The 20936-nt window shown below is 33.8% G+C and overlaps 1 protein-coding gene across 8 annotated transcripts in view; it reads left to right on the top strand.

The window, feature by feature from the left end:
* Nucleotides 1-20936, top strand: part of CEP112 (centrosomal protein 112) — a 644230-nt gene that overhangs the window by 348415 nt on the left and 274879 nt on the right. For all 8 annotated transcript variants that reach the window (XM_074224744.1, XM_074224743.1, XM_074224738.1 and 5 more), the window contains one exon: nucleotides 4447-4677. In XM_074224744.1, the coding sequence (XP_074080845.1) occupies nucleotides 4447-4677 (231 nt within the window). The remainder of the gene's footprint in view (nucleotides 1-4446; nucleotides 4678-20936) is intronic.

Genomic DNA, 20936 nt, shown 5'->3' with positions numbered 1-20936 from the left:
GTCATATCTAGAGTAAAGTTTAACTGCTGATTCTAGTTTGGATTTGGGTTATATAATGGCAGGCTTATTCTGACTATTGCTGGCCCAGCCCCTTGTCAATCAGCTAGAAGGTTTTGTGGGTTCAGAATGACCAAATTGCTGCCACCGACTTAGTCTAAAGAAGTATTTTACATGTCCTTCTATTTTTTTAGCCATTTAGTTTTGTTTAGTGGAATTTTTGTGTGTCATAGAATTATTAATTTCCCAATGTCCAATTCTAGTTTTTAAGAGTTTTCTTTTCTTTTCTTCAGTTAGTTTTTCTATTTCCTTTTCCAATTGGTTAATTTTACTTTTAGTGACTTGTTTTCCTTTTCCAGTTGTTCAATTTTATTTTCTAATTATTCAGTTTAACTTTTAAAATTATTGTTTTCTTCAATTTTTCATAATTCTGCATAACTCTCATTTCTTTTCTCTATTTTTCTTCTTCCTCTTTTCTTTGGTTTTATAATCCTCTCTGAACTCTTTCAAGAATTTATGTTTGAGACCAATTTATAAATCCTTTGAAGCTTCATAAATAGACATATTGTTACTGTTTTCTTCTTCTGTTCTGGCATTTTTATTGTCTCCATCAGAATAATAACTGTCAATGCTTAGCATTTTTTGTTATGTTTTATTTTGATTGTTTGCTCATTTTGATAGTTGAGTATATACTATATATTATAGGTAGACTAAAACATTTTATTTTGAGGACTGGATGTCTGTAGTTTTCCCCCTGCACTAGGTAGCCTAATGCTGTACCAGTATTCTGGGGCTTGATCATGCTCTCCAAGCTGTGGTTTAGGCCATCTCTGTTGGCCTGTTGAGCTGGGACCTGAGCCATGCTGGAACCTGAGCTGCGAGCTAGGATCTATCTGCAAGCCAGGACCTGAGCCATGTTCAGGGACTTGAGCTGCCCCTAAGCCAACTAGAATCTAAGTTGCATCATGATTGAGAGTCTCACTGGCTTCCTACATCTCCTGCCGGCACTGGGCTACACAACCCTTTTATCTACTTGATACTGAAATTTTTGTAATATAGCTCACTAAAAAGTTGTTTCACTACTTTTTTTGGAGGAGTTCTGTGGTTTGACGATCTGTGTAGAGTCTTCATTCAAAGTTGTTTTGGGAAAAGCTCTGGGAGCTTTTTAGCTTTACTACTACCATCTTCCCACCCACTTAGTCTTTCCTGCACTGATGACTCTGCTGATAGTCCCAGAGTAGGTGCTAAATTTGAGATCACATCCCATGATCACAGACACTTGTAATTGTTCTCTCCTGTTTCTTTTCCTTTTTTAGTTCACAACCTGAGTCATCAAGTGTCCTTGCTACCATGCAAGCGTAAATTAACCACCTTCTAATATTGAATCCCTCCTCAGTCCACCCTCATTCTGCAACCTGAGTGCAGAACTGAGTACAAAACTGAGTGCAGAACTATCAATTAACTATTCTTTCTCCTACAAAGTCCATCCCTGCTGGAACTAGGACAGCTTCTTACATTAACACATAGCCCAATTCAATCCAGATACTAGAAAGTATTGCAGGGTACCTTCTTGGCCAGAATACCCACAGAGCCTATGATATTTTGGTCTAGTGCTTGAACTTTTTAAGTTTTTGTCAGAATTATGGGGAGAACTAGGATATGATGTTTCTTCATATGCCTATAATCATTTTTACTGATCTCAAAAATTTGGAGTCATATTGCTGAGGATGGAGATAAAAAGAATGAGAGAAGGCCGCTGATTGATTAGTACAGGGGGCAGGGAAGGGCAAGAAATAGAAGTTATAATACTAATACTTACTAGTATATGTATTGAAATTATAGTGATGTTGAAACTCTCCCAGGCTCTTGAGAGCAGCGATATTTACCCTTTGTTTTCATGTGGCCAGCACCCATCACAATGATGAAAGCATAGTAGTCATTTAATTCTTATTCATTGGTTGATTAACCTGCAATTTCTTTGATTTGTGGATCCAATTAGGAAATTCCCACTATAAATGAAGATTGGTAGCTTTTTAAACCAGTTTTTCAGTTTTCATCACCTGAATTTCATCTCTTTAACTTTAAACTCTTTAATTTTTATTTTTTCCTTTAATTTGGTGATTAGATATCAAATTTTGCTTTCAGTTTGAAAAAGCTCATTTGGTTAAATTCAGTATGTAAGAACATAATTTAATATGGAAATATATTTTATATAATTGTATGTATATATTTATATATACTATATATTATATGTAAACCATATAAAATTATCTACCATATGTATGAGGGAGGAGGGAGAGGAGGGAAAAGGGGGAAAAATTTGAAACTAAATAATGTTAAAAAATGACCTTATATGTAATTGAAAAAAAATAAAATATGGTTTAAAAGAAAAATTTCTTTTTTAAGAAAAATTATTTTAAAAATTCTTTTATTTAAAAAAATGAGAATAAACACCCTATCTAAACAATGTTCATCATATTGTGCCCTGATTGAAACTGCTGTTATTTAGAAAGCCTAGAATAGGATTGTGGGGTTTTTTTTATTAATTATAATGAAAAATCCACACATTAGTCTTGAGATATTTCATAAATAAGTAAAATTTTTAATGTAAAATTTGAACCTCTTAATTGTATGTCTTAACTAAGACAGAGTTAATATCATGTTAGTTTTTTTTATCAGATTTGTGCCACGCTCAGTAGAATCATCTGCTGACATCACAACAGCAGACTTGCCTGACATTGACCAGCCTTTTCTCTCCATTTTCCCCTTCTGTATTGGTATACTATATACTTGAGCATGGAATCAGATCATGTTAAAACAAAAGGAGCAGAAGGGACTATTTTGCTATCACTTTTATTTTTATGGAAATGTTCATCCCTAAATGTCTAGGTCAGAAACAAATGGATAGAAATAATATTAGGAACATCTGTGAGGCCATTTCCACTAGAAAATGAAAGGCAGAGTCATCACTTTCAAACCATTTTAGCACAGCAGTAGAACCAATTGTAAGACTTCATTGTCTTCAGAGTCAGGCTTGAAATGGATTACTCGACTATCTCCAGTGTCCTTGATCAACAGATCAATAAATTTCTTGTTTGTTTGAAACGAAATGTCCCAGAGTGATTGTCAGTTCTAATTTAATAGTTTCAGGTATGAGTATCTATAGTTCAATAATTTCATGTGGAAATGATTGAATTCTTCAAGATATAAAATTATAAAATATAGGGTTTTCATTCTCTTATTTATTCTTTTAGATATGATAAAATATGGATTTTTTTATGATTTTAATCTATGGTTCCTAATTTCCTACATTAGTTCTAATATTAATATTTCATTTTTTAAATTATTGATATCCATCCATGTTGTCCTGGCTCCTTTGTGGAGAAATTTTAATTTATTTAATGTCAGTTGAAAGAACAACTTGCCTAATCCCATGATCACTCTTTTGAATGCTTCAGGAAGTTTTGGCAAGGTGCTCCCATCCAAAATGGAAGAAATAAATTCATGTTCTTAGTAATTTGTGAGTAATTCAAAGATTTCCTTAAGACTGGGAGGTGTAGATAGAAGGAGGAAGGAAGGAGAATGAAAATGTGTTTCCATTAATCTTCATAATTTTTTATTGTTATTTCTCCATATTCATTCATCCACATGCATATGCATATTTTAAGTTACATAATTTCCTTTCACCCTCCCTTCCCATCCCCCCCCTTTAGCGAGGATTTAACAGTTGACAGATTAGTCATTTTTGGTATGAGAAATAAGGACTGAGGAAAAAGAAAGAAAACCATGATATAGAAAAGAAATAGATAAGAGCTTTTTAAAAAAAAAGTAAATATAGTGTTTATTCAGATTCTGTTGGCTTTTTGGAGTTTTTTGTTTGTTTTGTATTGTTTTTCTTCCTCTGGATGGGGTTAGCATTGTCCATAGCTTATCTTCTAGGGTTGTCCTAGTCTCTGAATTGCTGAGAGGAGCTGCATCCATAAAGATTGATCAACTCACAATGCTGTTGTTAATATGTACAGTGTTTTCTGGGTTCTGCAGCCTTTGCTCAGCATCAGTTCCTGTAATTTATTCCATGCTTCTCTAGAATCCAAACACTTGAGCTTTCTTTCTTATTTTTTTTGCAAGGCAATGGGGTTAATATCTTGCCTGAGGTCACACAGCTAGGGAATTATTAAGTGTCTGGGGCTAAATTTGAATTCAGGTCCTCCTGACTCTGAGGCTAGTGCTCTATTGCCTATGGACACCTAGCTGCACCCTATTCATGGTTGCCTATAGAACAATAGTATTGCATAACATTTAAATACCATAACTTGTTCAGCCATTCCCCACTTGATGGGCATGCCCTCAATTTTCACTTCTTTGCCATTATAAAAAAGATCTGCTAATCTTAAGACTTTTTTTTTAAGAATGCTACTTTCTAATAAGAATCCCTCTCTTAAAAAATAGGTTATCTCTGATATGGAGGCTCAAGTTCACAAATTGAGAGAAGAATTGATTCAAGTAAACTCTCAAAGGAAACAGCAGCTCGTAGAACTTGGACTTCTCCGGGAAGAGGAAAAGCAACGAATAGCTAGAGAACATGAGACCCTTGTAAACAAATTGAAAGCTGACTCAGAAAAGATGAAGTTAGAAATGAAAATGACACATGCATCTGAAACAGAATTAACTCTGGAAAAGGTAAACTATCCAAATGAACTCACTGTATATATAACTTTTGTTTAAAAAGTCATAACTTTAAAACTCAGAGAAAGTATTTTAAACTATTGACCTTTTTACCCTTAGGGAATTCTTATTTTGTAATTTATGAAGTAATTATGAACTAGAATTAATCTTTTTACTATAATATACTTTCATGTTGAGTAAATGGAGTACTTTGCCATATTTCTTAAGCTTTGCTAAAGTAATAATGGTGATGAAAGTTAGCATTTACATAGAACTTTTAAGGTTTGCAAAAGTACTTTAAAACAGTTTTTTAAATTTTTTTACAAATATTCTTTTATCCTCAACAATCCTAGCAATAGGTACTATCATTATTTTCATTTTTACAGATCAAGAAATTAAACCAAATAGGGGTTAAGTGACTTGCCCAGAATCATTCAGCTGAGTGCCTGAGGCCAAATCTGAAGTCAGGCCTTCCTGACTCCCAAGTTCAGTATGCTATCTACTGTACTATGTAGTTGACTATAAGAGGCTTCTGCTTGGGATACACACAGATTAGGTGACAGGGGGTTTTTCTTATACTCTAGTTTTTGGAATTATTTCAGGAAAACCTCCTAAAAAAATTTGGGGTTTGAATCATATATGGAGTTTTCCTCAAAGGGATTAAGCATCTTTCCTAAAAAAATTACTTAAGTACAAAATAATAGATAAAAGATATGGAAAAGCTATGTATTTTCTCTTCCACCAAAAAAATAGGCTTTTAATTGTTTATTGATAAATACTTAAGGCATCACTCCAATTATATTCCTCTGGATACTTAATAAAACATGAACCACTTGGTAGGGCCATCAGTAAAAAGTAGCAGATGCCTCAAAAAACCAATGGTGAGAATTAAATGAGATGTTTGTAAAGCATTTGTGCTCCACAAGTGTTATTTTGAGTACTACTATATAGTTTTCAGTATGACTATTTAAACCATCTTCTCTAAGTTCCATCCATTGCTTCACTTTGAGGAGGGGCAGAGGATGAGCTCAAACTGGTTCTTCTGCCAGTCTAACAAGGCTTTAAGTATAAACTCAGCCATGTATCATATGCCTGTTCTTCAAGATCCAGCATAGCTTCAGTTTACTGAAGGTCTCCATGTGCGATGGAAAACACCATCTGTATCCAGAGAAAGAACTGTGGAGTTTGAACAAAGACTAAAGACTATTACTTTTAATTAAAAAACAAGTTATCCTATTATGTAATTTTGCTCTCTTATACTTTATGTTTCTTCCTTAAGGATATGGTTTCTCTCTCATCACATCCAACTTAGATCAATGTATACCATGGAAACAATGGAAAGACTAACAGACTGCCTTCTGTAGGGGGTGGGGGAGGGAAGCAAGAATAGGGAGGAAATTGTAAAACTCAAAATAGATAAAATATTTCTAAAAAAAAGAGACCTTAAGTGACCTTCCCAGGGTCATACAGCTCAGAAATGTCTAAGGCCACATTTGCATTTAGGTCAGTTCTTTATTTACAGTTCTTTATTTACTTTATTTACAGCTTTCTTAGCAATACCAGAATAGAAAAAATCCAAATCATCTAACAATTTACTCTTTGATCATCTCCTTGAACTTTAGACTCTCAGAAACTGGGATGAAGGGAATGTAACATTTCATCTCCAGACCTTCCACCCTGGGCCCCTGTAGTCTTCACTGTGGAGTCTTTCTTATGGTATTTTATGTCAGAACAGGCCAATCCCTCTCCATAACATTTTATTCTCATTAACAATGGCCTTGCTATCTCATGAGTGCCATCTGCTTCCCTTCCCCTTCCCTCTATTTCCAGTTGGGTAAACATAATTAAATTAGTACTATGCTATTAGAAAGGGCATGATAATCTACTCTCCAATGACTCCTCACAGTCCCTGTGACATTTCAAGCCATGGTATTCCACTCTAACCAGCTTGTTCCCTCTATGTCTTATCTTCTCCTATTAAAACAAAAGTTCCATGAGACAGGAAATATTTTTGCTTTTTTTATTTGTGTTCTCAGTGCTTAGCACAGTTATTGATACAAATTAAGTTCTATTTCATTAATTTATTCTTAAGAATAAAGATATTGTTGTCTGCGTTAGTAGAAGAAAGAGACCAGCAAAATCACAAACCCTTAAATTAATGCCCTCCATAGTCTAAGTACTAGCTTAAGGTCTTGCTTAAATCTAGATACACATAATTCTTTACATATTGTCCCTCCCATTAAACTATGAGCTTCTTGAGAATAGGGAATGTTTTTTGCCTGTCTTTGAATTCCCTAGTACTTAATATAATGTCTGGTACATAATACATATTTAATAAATGTTTGTTGACTTGTGTATATATATATTTGTATGTTATCTATATCTTAAATACCAAGATTTTATTATCAGAGATATTTGATACAAAGATTTTCCCCAACTGTTTCCCTTCTCATACTAGATGCATTAATTTTGTTTATAGAAAAGTTTTTCAATTTTATATAATCAAAATTTTGTCATCTTTTGTAATTGCCTTTATCCCCTAGTATATTTAAGAATTCATTCCTTTCCCAAAGCTATAAAATGTTTATTAGTTGCTTCTCTTTTAATTTTTTAATGGTATGATCTTTTCTAACCAGGCTTGACATATTTTTAGTGAGAACTAGTTATTTTTTCAGTTATCATTTTGTTTACTCAATTTGTGGCTGCATGATCAATTATAAAGAAGTTTGGTTATATTTTAAGGAAGGATTATTATTTTATATTCATATGAGTTTTAAAATATAGATTAGCTATAAAATTAGCTCCATGGTTTCTCCACCCTAATATTTGTTCATTGACATTGAGGACAATTTGTTAGAGGTCAGTTTGTTTTGGGGGTATGTGAGTTGCCAGAATATTAGAGCTATACCATGTTAGTACTTCTACTTTCCCTTTTTATCATTTAGTATTTACAAAGTACACACTATCTTATCTTGTAACATAGTAGCTTCTGTTATTGTGTGTGTGTGTGTGTGTGTGTGTGTGTGTGTATGTATATAGTAATTGTAATAGTGTATATATATATTTTGTAATTGTATGTGCATATATCTATCTACATATAGATACATATAAAATAGTAGTAGCTACTATGAGATATACAGGAAGTTTACAATAAAATTTGGAAGAAAAAATCTAACAAATATGACTAATATAGAATAGAGAATAATATTTGTTGTTATTCAGTTGTTTCAGTTATGTCTAACTCTTCATGATCTAGTTTGGGGCTTTCTTGAGAAAAGTGCCAGCATGATTTGTCATTTCCTTCCTCAGTTCATTTTACAAAGGAGAAAACCGAGGCAAACAGGATTAAATGATTTGCTCAGGGTCCCACAGCTAGTGTCTGAGGACAAATTTGAACTCAGGAAGTGACTCGGCACTATATCTACTACACTGGAATAGTATGAAATAGTATATAATTAAATTCTGGCTTGGTGTAATATAAACTATTTACTGGGAATTGAGAAAGTATAAAGTAAGTAATCACAATATGTTTCCTACTTGAGATTTTATGTATCCTGCCAGAAAAATGAATCACTACCACACTGTAATTAAATCTGAACTCTCCACTTCATAATAAATCCTATCAAAAATCCTTATTTATTATTCATTATTTATTTGTTTATTTGTTTATTATTTATATGTTATTTATTTATTATTTATTATTATTTAATTATTAAGTCTTTGGAACTTGGGAACTAATGTAAAAGTATGTGAAGTTATTTTAGATCTAGTAAAAATTATTAAAAGACAAAATTCATATTCAAGACTGAGTCAAAATAAAGTACATTGCTTTTAGATCATCTGGGCTGAAGCAAAAAAGAACTTTATAATAAGGTAATTCTACAATAGGACAGTGAGAATATTCCAGTGTAATTTGAAAGTCTGTTACTAGTTTTGAAATGCTACAGCTATAGGGCAGAGGCCTTTAGTAATTCTACCTTCATGCATTAAGTTAATCTGGTATTTCCAAAGACTCTGATAGTAAAATCCAATCTCCTACTATATTTAGAGTGCTATTCCAGGCACTTGGGACATAAAGAAAGGGAAGAAGGAAATAAGCAGTGTGTAGGGGTCATCCTGGACTCTTTCCTATCTCTTAACCACCTCACCAGCTCCCTCCACCCTGCTGCCATTCAAGCTATTGCCAAGGTCAGTCATTTTCATCTTTAAGCAAATCCCTAATAGGCCTTCTCTCTGACACTGTCACCTTTCTGTTGTACCTTATTTTATCTTGATTACTGCAATCGTCTGCTGCTGTGTCAGGGACCTGCCTCAAATCGCTCCCCACTCCAACTTTCATTCACCCTGTAAAGTGTTTTTTTCCCTAAATGAACATGTCTGATGCTACTCTCCACCTCCACCCCTGCTAAATAAACTCCTATGGCTTTCTCTTTCCTCCAAGACCAAATACAAGATGCTCTGTTTGGCATTCAAAGTCATTCATAAACTAGTCCTCTCCTTCCTTTCTAGTCTTCTTAAACCTTTATTCCTCACCATTTCCTTTTAATCTAGTGACACTGACCTCTTGTCTTTTGTACAAAATATTATATATCTCCAGAGGCTGCAATCATTTTTTCTAGCTTTTCCCCATGCCTCCTAAAGTCACTTTCACATTGCATGGTTGGGTACATACCTATAATTCCTTCAAACTCGGGGGTGGGGTGATGACTGATCTCATGAGGTTGGAAGTTCAGAAATACAGTTGATTAAGCAGATTTGTGAGTACCTTCTATAGTTTAACAAGGAAAGTGAGACCCCAGGATTGAAAGATTGGATTGTCTAAGAAGGTACAAACCAGGTGAAACCAAAAATTTAACATGGCAAAAATCTCCTGCTGGCCTTAATGGTTTTAGGCCTATGAGTAGCCCTTGCATTGCCAGTCTTGGTGGGATAGTAGCATCTAATCAGAAAAAAATAATTAATGAATGAATTCCTTGCAATATCAAAATGTGTTTAAATGCGTCAAATATATTTAAAAATGAGAAAATGTGAAATGTGTTGAAGATCTTATGATAATGCTGTATATGCTTAATTGTAATATGTTAATAGAAGACTTTGATTATGGTTTATGTATTTTGGGGACAGAAAGTTTTTTCTTATGCAAATTATTAAGTTCTCTGGCTGCTTGGCTGTCATATAAAGATACAGTAAATCACATTATATTTTGTCATGGATTACACAGGAATAAATTTGGGAATAGAGATCAAAGTATTTTTACAATCATATCAAGTATAGGAGGTATATTTTAACTTGTAGAAAATTTGATTTAGGTGAAACTGTTTCAGTTCTTATATGAATTTAAATGAATATGGATGTTTGGTTGAAAATGAATGAAACAAAAATGCCAAAATGAGTTTTATGTGTGTTATTTCATAAACAAAATGCCTAATATCCAGGTGCATGAACTAAATATAAATGAATAATTATATTCTGGCATTGTAAGAGTTTGGTAAAATTATATTTTTATATTTTAATTGTTTTCATGATTAAGTATTATATCACATTCTATTTGGTTTTTTGGTGTTTTTCCTGGACTTTTCCCATGGAAATCTCTGGTAATATTGCTATCTGGCTCTGTGGAACTGTTCTTTTGTTTTAGTTTTGTTTTGTGAGACTTTTTGCATTTAAAATTAATAAGATTAATCCATTGTAAATTTCTTAAGCTATATTTATTGATTACTTCAGTTGTGGTTGTCATTAAATTTGCTCAAACTTTCAGTTAGTACTATTTGCTTGCTTCTTTGGAACAACAAATCCTAGTTTATTTGATTACATCCCAGTATTTTCTCCCACTAGATTTTTGTCCATTTTAAAATAAAATCTTATATGGTAGATAAATTTAGTAGAAAATGGTGCATTATAAATTGGCTCCTTCTACTTCCCCTTAATGATATTATCACTAAGTTTTGAAGTTAAGCACAGAGATTGTATTGTTAGCCATCTATAGTTTATGATTATATGGTTTAGATTGAGAGCTAGAAAAGACATTAGAGATCATGTCAAGCAAGGTAGCAGAGTGGATTGAGTGTTGGACTTGAAGTCCTGCTTCAGAAACTTATTAGCTCTGTGACCCTGGGCAAGTTATTTAACCTCTTTTTGCCTCAGTTTCCTCTATAAGATGGAGATAATAATAGTACCTAACTGACCAAGTTTTTGTTTTAAATGAGATAATATTCGTAAAGGTCTTTGTAAATATTTAAATTCTAGCTATTATTTTTTTTACAAATGAGAAAAATCCCATGCTGTGACTGATACATGGATATACTTTGACACTTCTGGGTTCTCTTGCAGTAGGTTAAAGAGTATATATATATATATATATATATATATATATCTATATCTATATATATCTATATATATCTATATCTATATCTATATATATATATACATACATACAGGTTTAGGCATAGTTCCATTGTTGTTACTGTTTGTCCTTGCTTTCTAGAATGGCCAGCCCAATTCACAGCTCTTCCAATAACACCTTTTTTATTACAACTGCTTCAACATTTCTCATTTTCACCTTTCTTCAGCTTTGCTAATTTGATGGGTGTGAGAACACTGTAGAACATTGGAGTTGTGTTCATTTTAGTTTCTCTTATTAGTAGTAATTTAGAGAGCCAGACAATTCTTGTTAGCTTCATAACTATATGATTCCTTGTCTTCCTCAAATTGTGAATAATTCTCTATTTTTAACTAAATCAACTTTTAGTTATAACCTATCTTTCTAGTAATATTTCCTAATATTATAAATTTACCTTTAGATTTACAAAATCTTTATAGTAATATTTCCTAATACTATAAATTTACCTTTACATTTACAAAATCTTAGAAGTACAAGTAATTCTTATGAAGTTATGGTTTTTCATAAATAAAAATACTTTCTATCATACCTCGCAAGTTGTTACTAAACCTTTTCTTTAAAGATCCCTAATGAGGTGACTCTACATCTTCCAGAGCCAATCCATTCCATTTTTGAATAACTAATTGTTAGGAAAGTTTTCCTTATATGCAGATTAAATCTGCTGTTTTACATGATCTACCTTCTGCTCCTAGTTCTGCCTTCTAGAAATAAGTAGAACAAGTCAATTTCAATTGCAAAACCAACCTGGAGTTATGGACTGTCTGGGCCCTATTTTTAAATTTTTATTTATTTTTCTAATGATATGTAAAGAATTTCCAATTATATGTAAAGATAATTTTCAGCATTCCATTTTTGTAAAGTTTTCTCCCTTCCCACCCTTCTTTCCCCACCCTAATCTGATATAGATTATACACGCACAATCATGTTACACTTATTTCCTTATTAGTTATGTTATGAAAGAAGAATCAGAACAAAAGGGGAAAAAATCCTAAGAAAGGAAAAACAAAAAACATTTAAAAAGTGAAAACAGTATGCTTTGATCTATATTCAGATTCTATAGTTCTTTATCTAGATGTGGATTTCATTTTCTATCACATGTCTTTTTGAATTATCTTTGATCACTGTATTGCTGAGAAGAGCTAAGTTAGCCATGGTTTATAATCACACGGTATAGTTGTTAATGGGTACAATGTTCTCACTTCCATCAGCATTGGTTCATGTATGTCTTTTTCAGGTATTTCTAAAATCTACCTGCTCAACAATTCTCATAGAACAATAATTCTTCATTTCATTCATATCCACAAGTTGTTTGCCCTTTCCCCAATTGAGGGGCAACCCCTTGATTTCTAATTCTTTGCCACCAGAAAAAAATGTATGAATATTTTGTATTTGTGAGTCTTTTTCTCCTTTTTATTATTATCTCTTTGACATATAGACCTAATAGTGGTATTGTTGGATCAAACCCCACATATCCACATCCCCTCCAACATTTATTATGTCACTTTTCTATCGTGTTAACCAGACAGATAGGTGTGAAGTGAAACTTCAGAGTGCTTTTAATTTGCATTTCTCAAGCCAATAGAGATTTTAGAGCATATTTTCCATTTGACCATAGATAGCATTTTCTTCATCAGAAAACTGCCTGTTCATATAACTTTGACCACTTATAACTGGGGAATAACCTGTGGTCTTAAAGTTGACTCAGGTATCTCATATATTTTGGAAATGAAGTCTTTATCAAAAACTGGTAGAAAAATTATTTCCCAGTTTTCTACTTACCTTCTAATCTGGGTTGTATTAATTTGATTTTGCAGAAACATTTCAATTTAATATAATCAAAATTATCCATTTTGTATTTCATAATATTCTCTCCCTCATTTGGTTTTAAATTCTTCGCCTGGGGGGGCAGAGCCAAGATGGCAACAAGAACGGATCTTGTCTTAGGCTCTCTCTCTCTCATAAAACTCATAAGCTAAGGGCTCTAACTAAATTTTCGAGAGACAGAACCCACAGAGGGAGCCAGTAAGGCAGTTCTCCTACTCAAGTTAACCTGGAAAAGAGCAGAAAGGCTCTGCTCCAGGGGTTGGAGGGGCAGCCTGCCAAAGCAAAAGAACTTCAGCCTCCAGGAGGCAGCCCCAGAGCTGGGACAGCAGCCGGGGAGTTTCCTGAGCTACGCCCTGGGGGGAGCAAGGGGCACAAATTGGGGGAACAGCAGGGGACCTCTGCCAGAGCCAGCACATGAAGCCCAGCCCTCAGGGCACACAGAGAGCAGGGTGGCCAGCACAGCTGAGTTCCAGGAACAGAAGCAGGCAGAGACCATAAGCAGGAGCCCCCCAGGGCATGAGCCTATTAAACCTCAGAGGGGAGTGAAGAGAGAGAGACTGCAGAGCTCTGTCCTCTGTCCCTGGAACAGGACTCTGGGGCTCTGACCACATTCAGATCCTGATTGCAGTCTAGGCCCCCCCCCCATAGAACAGCAGAGACCCCCCCCCTCACCTCAGCCCCATGGCAGAGGAGGGCGCTTGTGGTCATTCACAGACCAAGAGGGAGAACAGAGCCTCACATACTGAGACACTTGTGGGAGTGTCCCAAAAGCTCAGGAAGCACCCCAAAAACAGGATTAGACTGGGAAAATGAGCAAGCAGAGAAAAAAGAGGAACACCATTGAGAAATATTTTGCAAATGAGCCCAAGAAGGATCAAAATACTCAGTCTGAAAATGAGGAAGCACAAGCTCCTGAATCTAAAGACTCCAAGAAAAACAAAAATTTGGCACAGGCTATGACAGAGGTCAAAAAGACTTTGAAAATCAAATGAGGGAGTTGGAAGAAAAACTGGGAAAAGAAATGAGAGAGATGCAGGAAAAACATGAAAATGAAGTCAGCAGCCTAGTCAATGAAATCCAAAAAGATGCTGAAGAAAATAGCATGCTAAAAACCAGCTTAAGTCAAATGGATAAAACAGTTCAAAAAGTTATTGAGGAGAAGAATGCTTTAAAAAGCAAAATTGGCCAGATAGAAAAAGAGATAAGAAAACTCTCTGAGGAGAACAAATCCTTTAGACAAAGAATGGAATTCAGGGAGATTGATGAACTTACCAGAAATCAGTAATCAATACTTCAAAAAAATGAAAAATTAAAAGAAAATGTGAAATATCTCATTGAAAAAACAACTGATATGGAAAACAGACTTAGGAAAGATAATTTAAAAATTATTAGAATACCTGAAAGTCGTGATCAGGAAAAGAACCTTGACATCATTTTCAAAGAATTACTACAGGAAAATTGCCCTGATATTCTAGCAGAGGGCAAAATAGAAATGGAGAGAATCCACCGATCCCCACTGAGAAAGAAATCCCAAAACACCAACCCCTAGGAATATTATAGCCAAATTTCAGAACTCCAAAGTCAAAGAGAAAATATTACAAGCAGTCAGAAGGACACAGTTCAAATACCATGGAGCTGCACTCAGAATCACACAGGACTTAGCAGCAATTACATTGGAAGCTCTTGGGGCTTGGAATATAATATACCGGAAGTCAAAAGAGCTTAGAATGCAGCCAAGAATCAACTACCCAGCAAGGCTAAATGTCCTCTTCCAGGGAAAAAGATGGACTTTTAATGAACTAGGGGAATTTCAAATGTTCTTTTGGAATGGCCAGAGCTGAACAGAAGGCTTTATATTCAGATACAGGACTTGGGTGAAGCATAGAGATTGGGGGAGAAGGGGAAAATATGAGGGATTTGATGATGAACTGCATGTATTCCTGCATAGAAAAATGACACTGATAATACTCCTATGAACCTTCTCAGTTAGTAGAGCAGGTAGAAGGAGCTTTTATAGTTGAAGCACAGGAGAAAGCTCAATTCGAAGATAAAATATGGTGTAAAAATGGAGTCAATAGGAAAAAAAGGGAAATGGAATGGGAGAAAGAAAAAGGAGAGGGGGGAATAGGCCAAGATATTTCATGTAATAAGATTTTTCTTCATTACAATGAGCTATTGCAATGATATGGAAAGGGGGAAGGTGGGGGAATGAGGGAATCTTTGCTCTCATCAGAGGTGGTTAGGAGAGGAAACAGCATATAGATATATACATATATATTACATATATATATATATATATATATATATATATATATATACTCAATGGGGTATAGGCATCTGGAGTAAGAAGGAGAGGTGGGTACATGGGCAAGGGGGTGATGTGAGTGATGGAGTAGAGGATGGACCATGGGGGAAGAGATATAACACATTTTCTTTTTTACTTCTTGCAAGGGGCTGGGATTGGATGGCCTATCCAGGACTATAGGGCAAGGTGGATGCTGGGCCTAAGGGGTTGTATGGTGACTCAGGGCCTCTTGGCCCTGAGATCCCCAGAGCTGGGGATCTGTCTGCTGCTCCACTCAGCTACCCTACAGCAGAGTCAGAGTGAAAATAGAGAGAACATATAGTACATGGTAGTGTAGAAATACGAAAGGAGGGAGTTGCGATCAGCAATGGCAACAGTGGAAAAATATGGACGTAACTTTTGTGATGGACTTATCATAAAGAATTTGATCCACCCACTCTGTCCACCACCCAGCCACCCCTACTATTATTACTATTTTATTTTATTTTGGGTCTTTTTTTCCCTTTTTTTTTTTTTTGGTTTTTGCAGGGCAGTGGGGTTCAGGTGGTTTGCATGTCACACAGCTGGGTGATTGTTGGGTGTACAGGGCTGGATGTGGGTTTGGGTACTCATGGCCCAGAGCTGGTGCTCCATCCATTGTACCACCTGGCCATACCTACAATTATTACTATTATTTTTTTGAATTTTAATTTTTTCTCTCCCATTTATTTTATCACTCAAGTGAGTCTATATTTATGGGGTGAGGGGTATTTCATTTACTCTTAAACAAAAATATTTTATTAATGTAAAAAACATTATTTGTACAAAATGAGAATATTAAAAAATAAATTCTTCACCTCTATAGATCTGCCAGATAAATGATTCCTTGCTCTTCTAACTAAATCATATTTTGTTAGAGACATTCTCTACAGATTAATAATTAGATTACATGGTAGTAGACTCATTTATATTTGTAAAGATAGTTCTGGTAAATTCATCAAATGTATACTTTTATATTTAAAATACTATTATACAATTTCCAAGTTGAATGATACATGTGATCAGACAATCAAATCTAGGAAATAAAATCTTTACTATCCAGAGCTTATTTCAGATTTATAAAAGTACAGGAAATCATTGTTATGTAAGGTTGAGTATAACTTTTATTTGAAGTTTTAATAAACCTATTATGTCATCTTCCAGTGATTGTATTGTTATTTCATAAGATTTAGATTGTTAATTTTTTCTTTCATTTCTCTTTTTTGTTAAACAAATTAGAAAAATACCTTAAAAGGTAGAAGAAATTGATATCATTTTGCACTTACCAGACTGACTAAATGATTGAAGGGGAAAGCAACTAATTTTGGAGGGAATGTGGAAAAATTGGGACACTAATTCACTGTTGATGGAGCTGTGTGAACTAAGCCAACCATTTTGGACAGTAATCTGTAATTAAGCCCAAATAGTTATTAAACTGCCTGTATACCCTTGGACCCAGCAATACCATTACTAGGTATATTTCCAATGATGATTAAGGGAAAAGGAAAAGAACCTATATGTTATATAATATTTATAGCAGCTCTTTTTGTGTTGGCAAAGAACCGGAAAATATGGGAATGCCCATCAGTTGGGGAAATGGAATAAGTTATGTTATATGATTGTGATGGAAGACTGCTGTGCTATAAGAAATAATGAGCTAAACAATCTTAGAAAAACATAGATAGATATGTACAAAATAATGAAGAGTCAAATGAGCAGAACCAAGAGAACATTGTATACAGTAAGGGCAATATTGTTTTAAAACAATTTTGAGTGACAGGTCATTTTGACAATCATAAATGCCCAAATTGCTACAAATGATCTGTGAAGGAAGCTGTCATCTGTATCCAAAGAAATATCTCTGATTCAGTGGACACACAAGTTGAAATTCATTAATTTAATCTTTTATCATCTTTTATTATTCTCCTATGCTATGAAAATGCTTATTTCATAAATTAAAAATAAAATTTAATAAAAAATAAAGGTAGATAAAAAGATAATAGTATAATTTGTAAATATGCTCATTACATTGAAGTATCTAAATTTGAAGTTTCTAAATTTGAAGTTTAAAATGCATGAAGCAATATATTGCAACTAGTATTTGGAACCATTTGTTAGATACAGCAATAATTTTTCCTTGAGAAATGTCCAATTATTCAGTATTGGATTTGGTGCAAAATATAATACTGTTAAAGATATAATAGAAGATGGAAATTTTAAATATATATATATATGTATGTATAATAATTGCTTTCACTTACAATTTTTCTCTGATATTAAATTCTTGGTTGTACTTAAAAGAATATTTGCTTCTTCCCTAGAGCAAATTAAATATCCATTCTTTCTTTCCTTTTTAAAATTTGCATTTCTCCAAACAAATTAATGAATTTTAACTTGTGTGACCATTGCCTCAGAGAGCTCAATTACATACATACTTTTAAAATATGAATATTTCTTAATTTTTACTCAGCCTGAAAGCTTACTTTATTGATTTAAGTGAATGGGTTGAGACTATCCATGCCCATTAATGTTTTTTCAAAACAATGCCTAATATATAGTTAGGTGCCTGGCATCATGTACATAATGGGAGATAATTTCTCTTAAAATTATTAGAAATATATAAGAAAAATAATTCTTTATCCCATTTTTAAAATAGACATTTTGACTATTCCTCCTTTTACAAGATTCTGTGATTATACATGTTAAATTATCTAACTTAGAGGTTGATAGCCACATAATAGTATCAGATTCTAATTTTTTAGTCAATATTTTCAGTCAAGTTTAGTAAAATCAGCACTTTCTATTGGTACTTATGATAAAATATGATCAAGAAGATAGCAAATTATTCATTTTTTGACCCTTTCAACTTTTTAACCATCCAAAAGAAAAAAGAGACTGGGAAATCATGAAACAAATATAAGTCAGTTACAATTGAAACCAAAGTAAAAAAGAGAGAATGCCAGAAAAGTTAAATCCTTATGAACTAACCCCAAAATACTCTTATCCTTAAAGTGTGCACTCAGAAACCCTTCCCCACCAAGTTCTACAAGTGGGAAACAACCCAATTCAGTCTTTTCTCTTGGACCCATCTTACAATCCTCTCCCTAGTTCCTGCTACACAGATTTATATGTCATAAGATATAATACTTTCCCTTCTTAAATGAATGAAACAAAACACTTATTAAATGTTTACTAAATACAAAAAATTGTATTCCACACTAGATATACAAATAGAAGTGTGAGACAGCCTCTGCTCTCAAGGAGCTCACATTCTCATAGGGGAGACATTAAATATGGAAGATTTTTAACTGCAATTCAGATGGAAAGCTCCATGCTTCTTCAGGTAGGTTTCCTATGAGTGGCAGTTGGTTGGCATTGGTGAGAATGGCAGACCCCTTCTTTACAGAAGTTGTTTCTCTATATGTTGGCTCTAAGGCCTGGATTGGAAGCAGAACTGGTAGTTTAAAAGGTGCTGCCACTTCCAGGTCTTTTATGTCTATTTGACTATTAGTATTTAGTTGACCAACAGTCACCAGTAAGGTGATGAGAAAGTTAGCCCTAATATAATTATTCTATGAACTGAAGGAAACTGGACCAGTGCCTAAAGAACTAGAGGATCCTGTGTCTATGGAAATTTCTCCAAAAAAAAAGAAAGAAAGAAATCTCACTGAAGGATTTAAAAATTCAATTAGAAAATAGGTTAAAATTGAATCCAAGAAAAATAATTTCTCTAAATAAATAAAAGATAGATTTTTGGAATTTAAAAATACTTAGAGTAGAAGGGATGGAGAAATTTATAAAAGTAAAAGGCAATGATTTTAAAAGGCACATGAATGCTATAAAAATCAAAGCATTTAGGGGCAGTTAGGTGGCACAGTGGATAGAGCACTGGCCCTGGAGTCTGGAGTACCTGAGTTCAAATCCAGCCTCAGACAATTAATAATTACCTAGCTGTGTGGCCTTGGGCAAGTCACTTAACCCCATTTGCCTTGCAAAAAAAACCTAAAAAAAATCCAAAGCATTTTACCTCTATGATAAGATGCACAGAAGTAAGATGAGGACCATAAACCTCCCAGGAAAGCAAAACAAATTAAAAAAAAAAAAAAACCTGAACACTATAGTTCAAGAAATTATACTAGAAAAATACTTTGATTTTGTATATATAAAAAACAAAGAACCAGTCTAAACAATTTATAAATTGCTTTAGAAAAGACAAATCTTAAAAAATTTTAACTTATGATTTAAGTTCCAACATGAATAAATATTAAATTTAAGTTTTAATGGCAACAGATTTCTACAAGACTCAAGTTGTAAGGAAAAGAAATTTAAAGAACATAATTATTCCATAGCAAAGAGAAACCATAGAAGAGAATTAAGTAATATACCCTAAAAGTAATTCAAAATGCAGTCCAAAATTACATGCTCTACAAACCTGAACTTAATCATCAACAATAACAAAAGATGTATATTCAAAAAAAGAAAGGCATTTGAAATATTCCTGCAAACCTAGCCTCTCTTTATACCTTATACCCTGACAAGTATTCTCTGTTCAATGACACTGGCCACATGACATTTCCAACAACAAGACACTTCATCTTTTGGCTCCAGATGTTTTCTCTGACTGTCCCCTGTTCTTGAAGTGCTCTTCCTTCATGCCTTCAACTACTGATCTTCCTAGCTTGTTTTTAGTCTCACCTAAAATCCCTTTGATAGGAACCCTTGCCCAAATCTTCTTAAAACCAGTAACTTCCCTTTGTTCATTTTCCCCTGTCTATCCATTATATTGCTTACTATATATATATATATATATATCTATATATATATGTATGTATGTATGTATGTATATATATTTGCTTGCTTGTTAGATTATACTTTGTGAAAGATTAGAAAAGCTAAAAAAAGGAGTTTAATTTTTATCATAGAGATAGTAGGAAACCTCTAAAGTTTATTTAGTAGGGGAATCATATGACCAGATACATACTTAAGGACTATCACTCAATTCAGGATGTAAGATGGACTGATGTGAGAAGTTGGAAGCCAAAAGATCATTAGGAAGCTACTGAAGAAAACTATACGAGAGGAAAAGAGAGCCTGAAACAATATGAGTAGAAACAGCAGGCTTTGATGTCTCATTGAAACTATGGAGCAAGGGAGAGGGAGAAATTGAGGACAAATGCCAGGGTTATGAACATAAGACAATTGAAGAAGCATAGGGTCTTCAACAGATGTAGAGAAATTTGGAAGAAGGGAAAACATTGAGGGAGAGGGTAAGAAAAGTTCTAGTTTTGACATATTGAATTGAGATGTTTCTGAGACATATGTTATGTTCAGCAATTGGTGACATGGAACTGAAGCAAAGGAGAAAGCCTTTGATGCAATTCAGACAATGATTCATTACTGCATTAATTTCATTAGACCAATAGGAGCTGATATGTTCATTGAATAAGAGTATAGAAAGGAAAGGAAAGAAGTCCCACTAGAGAGCTGTGGTGGAAAACTCCGCAGTTATGGAATATATGATAGATAATGATCCAGCAAAAGTGACTGAAAGAAGATGTTAGACTGGTGAGGCAATCAGATCATGAAAATGCAGTGAAGAAGGTATCTTGCAGATGAATAGTAAACACTGTCAAATGCAGCAAAAGAGTCAAGAATTAGTATTAATAGTATTAATAGTATTAGAAAAGGATCATTATTATATTGTCAATTAAGAAATCATTGGTAACT

This window comes from Macrotis lagotis, chromosome 2 (genome assembly GCF_037893015.1).
Source record: "Macrotis lagotis isolate mMagLag1 chromosome 2, bilby.v1.9.chrom.fasta, whole genome shotgun sequence".
NCBI classification, from domain to species: domain Eukaryota; kingdom Metazoa; phylum Chordata; class Mammalia; order Peramelemorphia; family Peramelidae; genus Macrotis; species Macrotis lagotis.
This window is presented reverse-complemented; position numbering and strand designations above follow the sequence as displayed.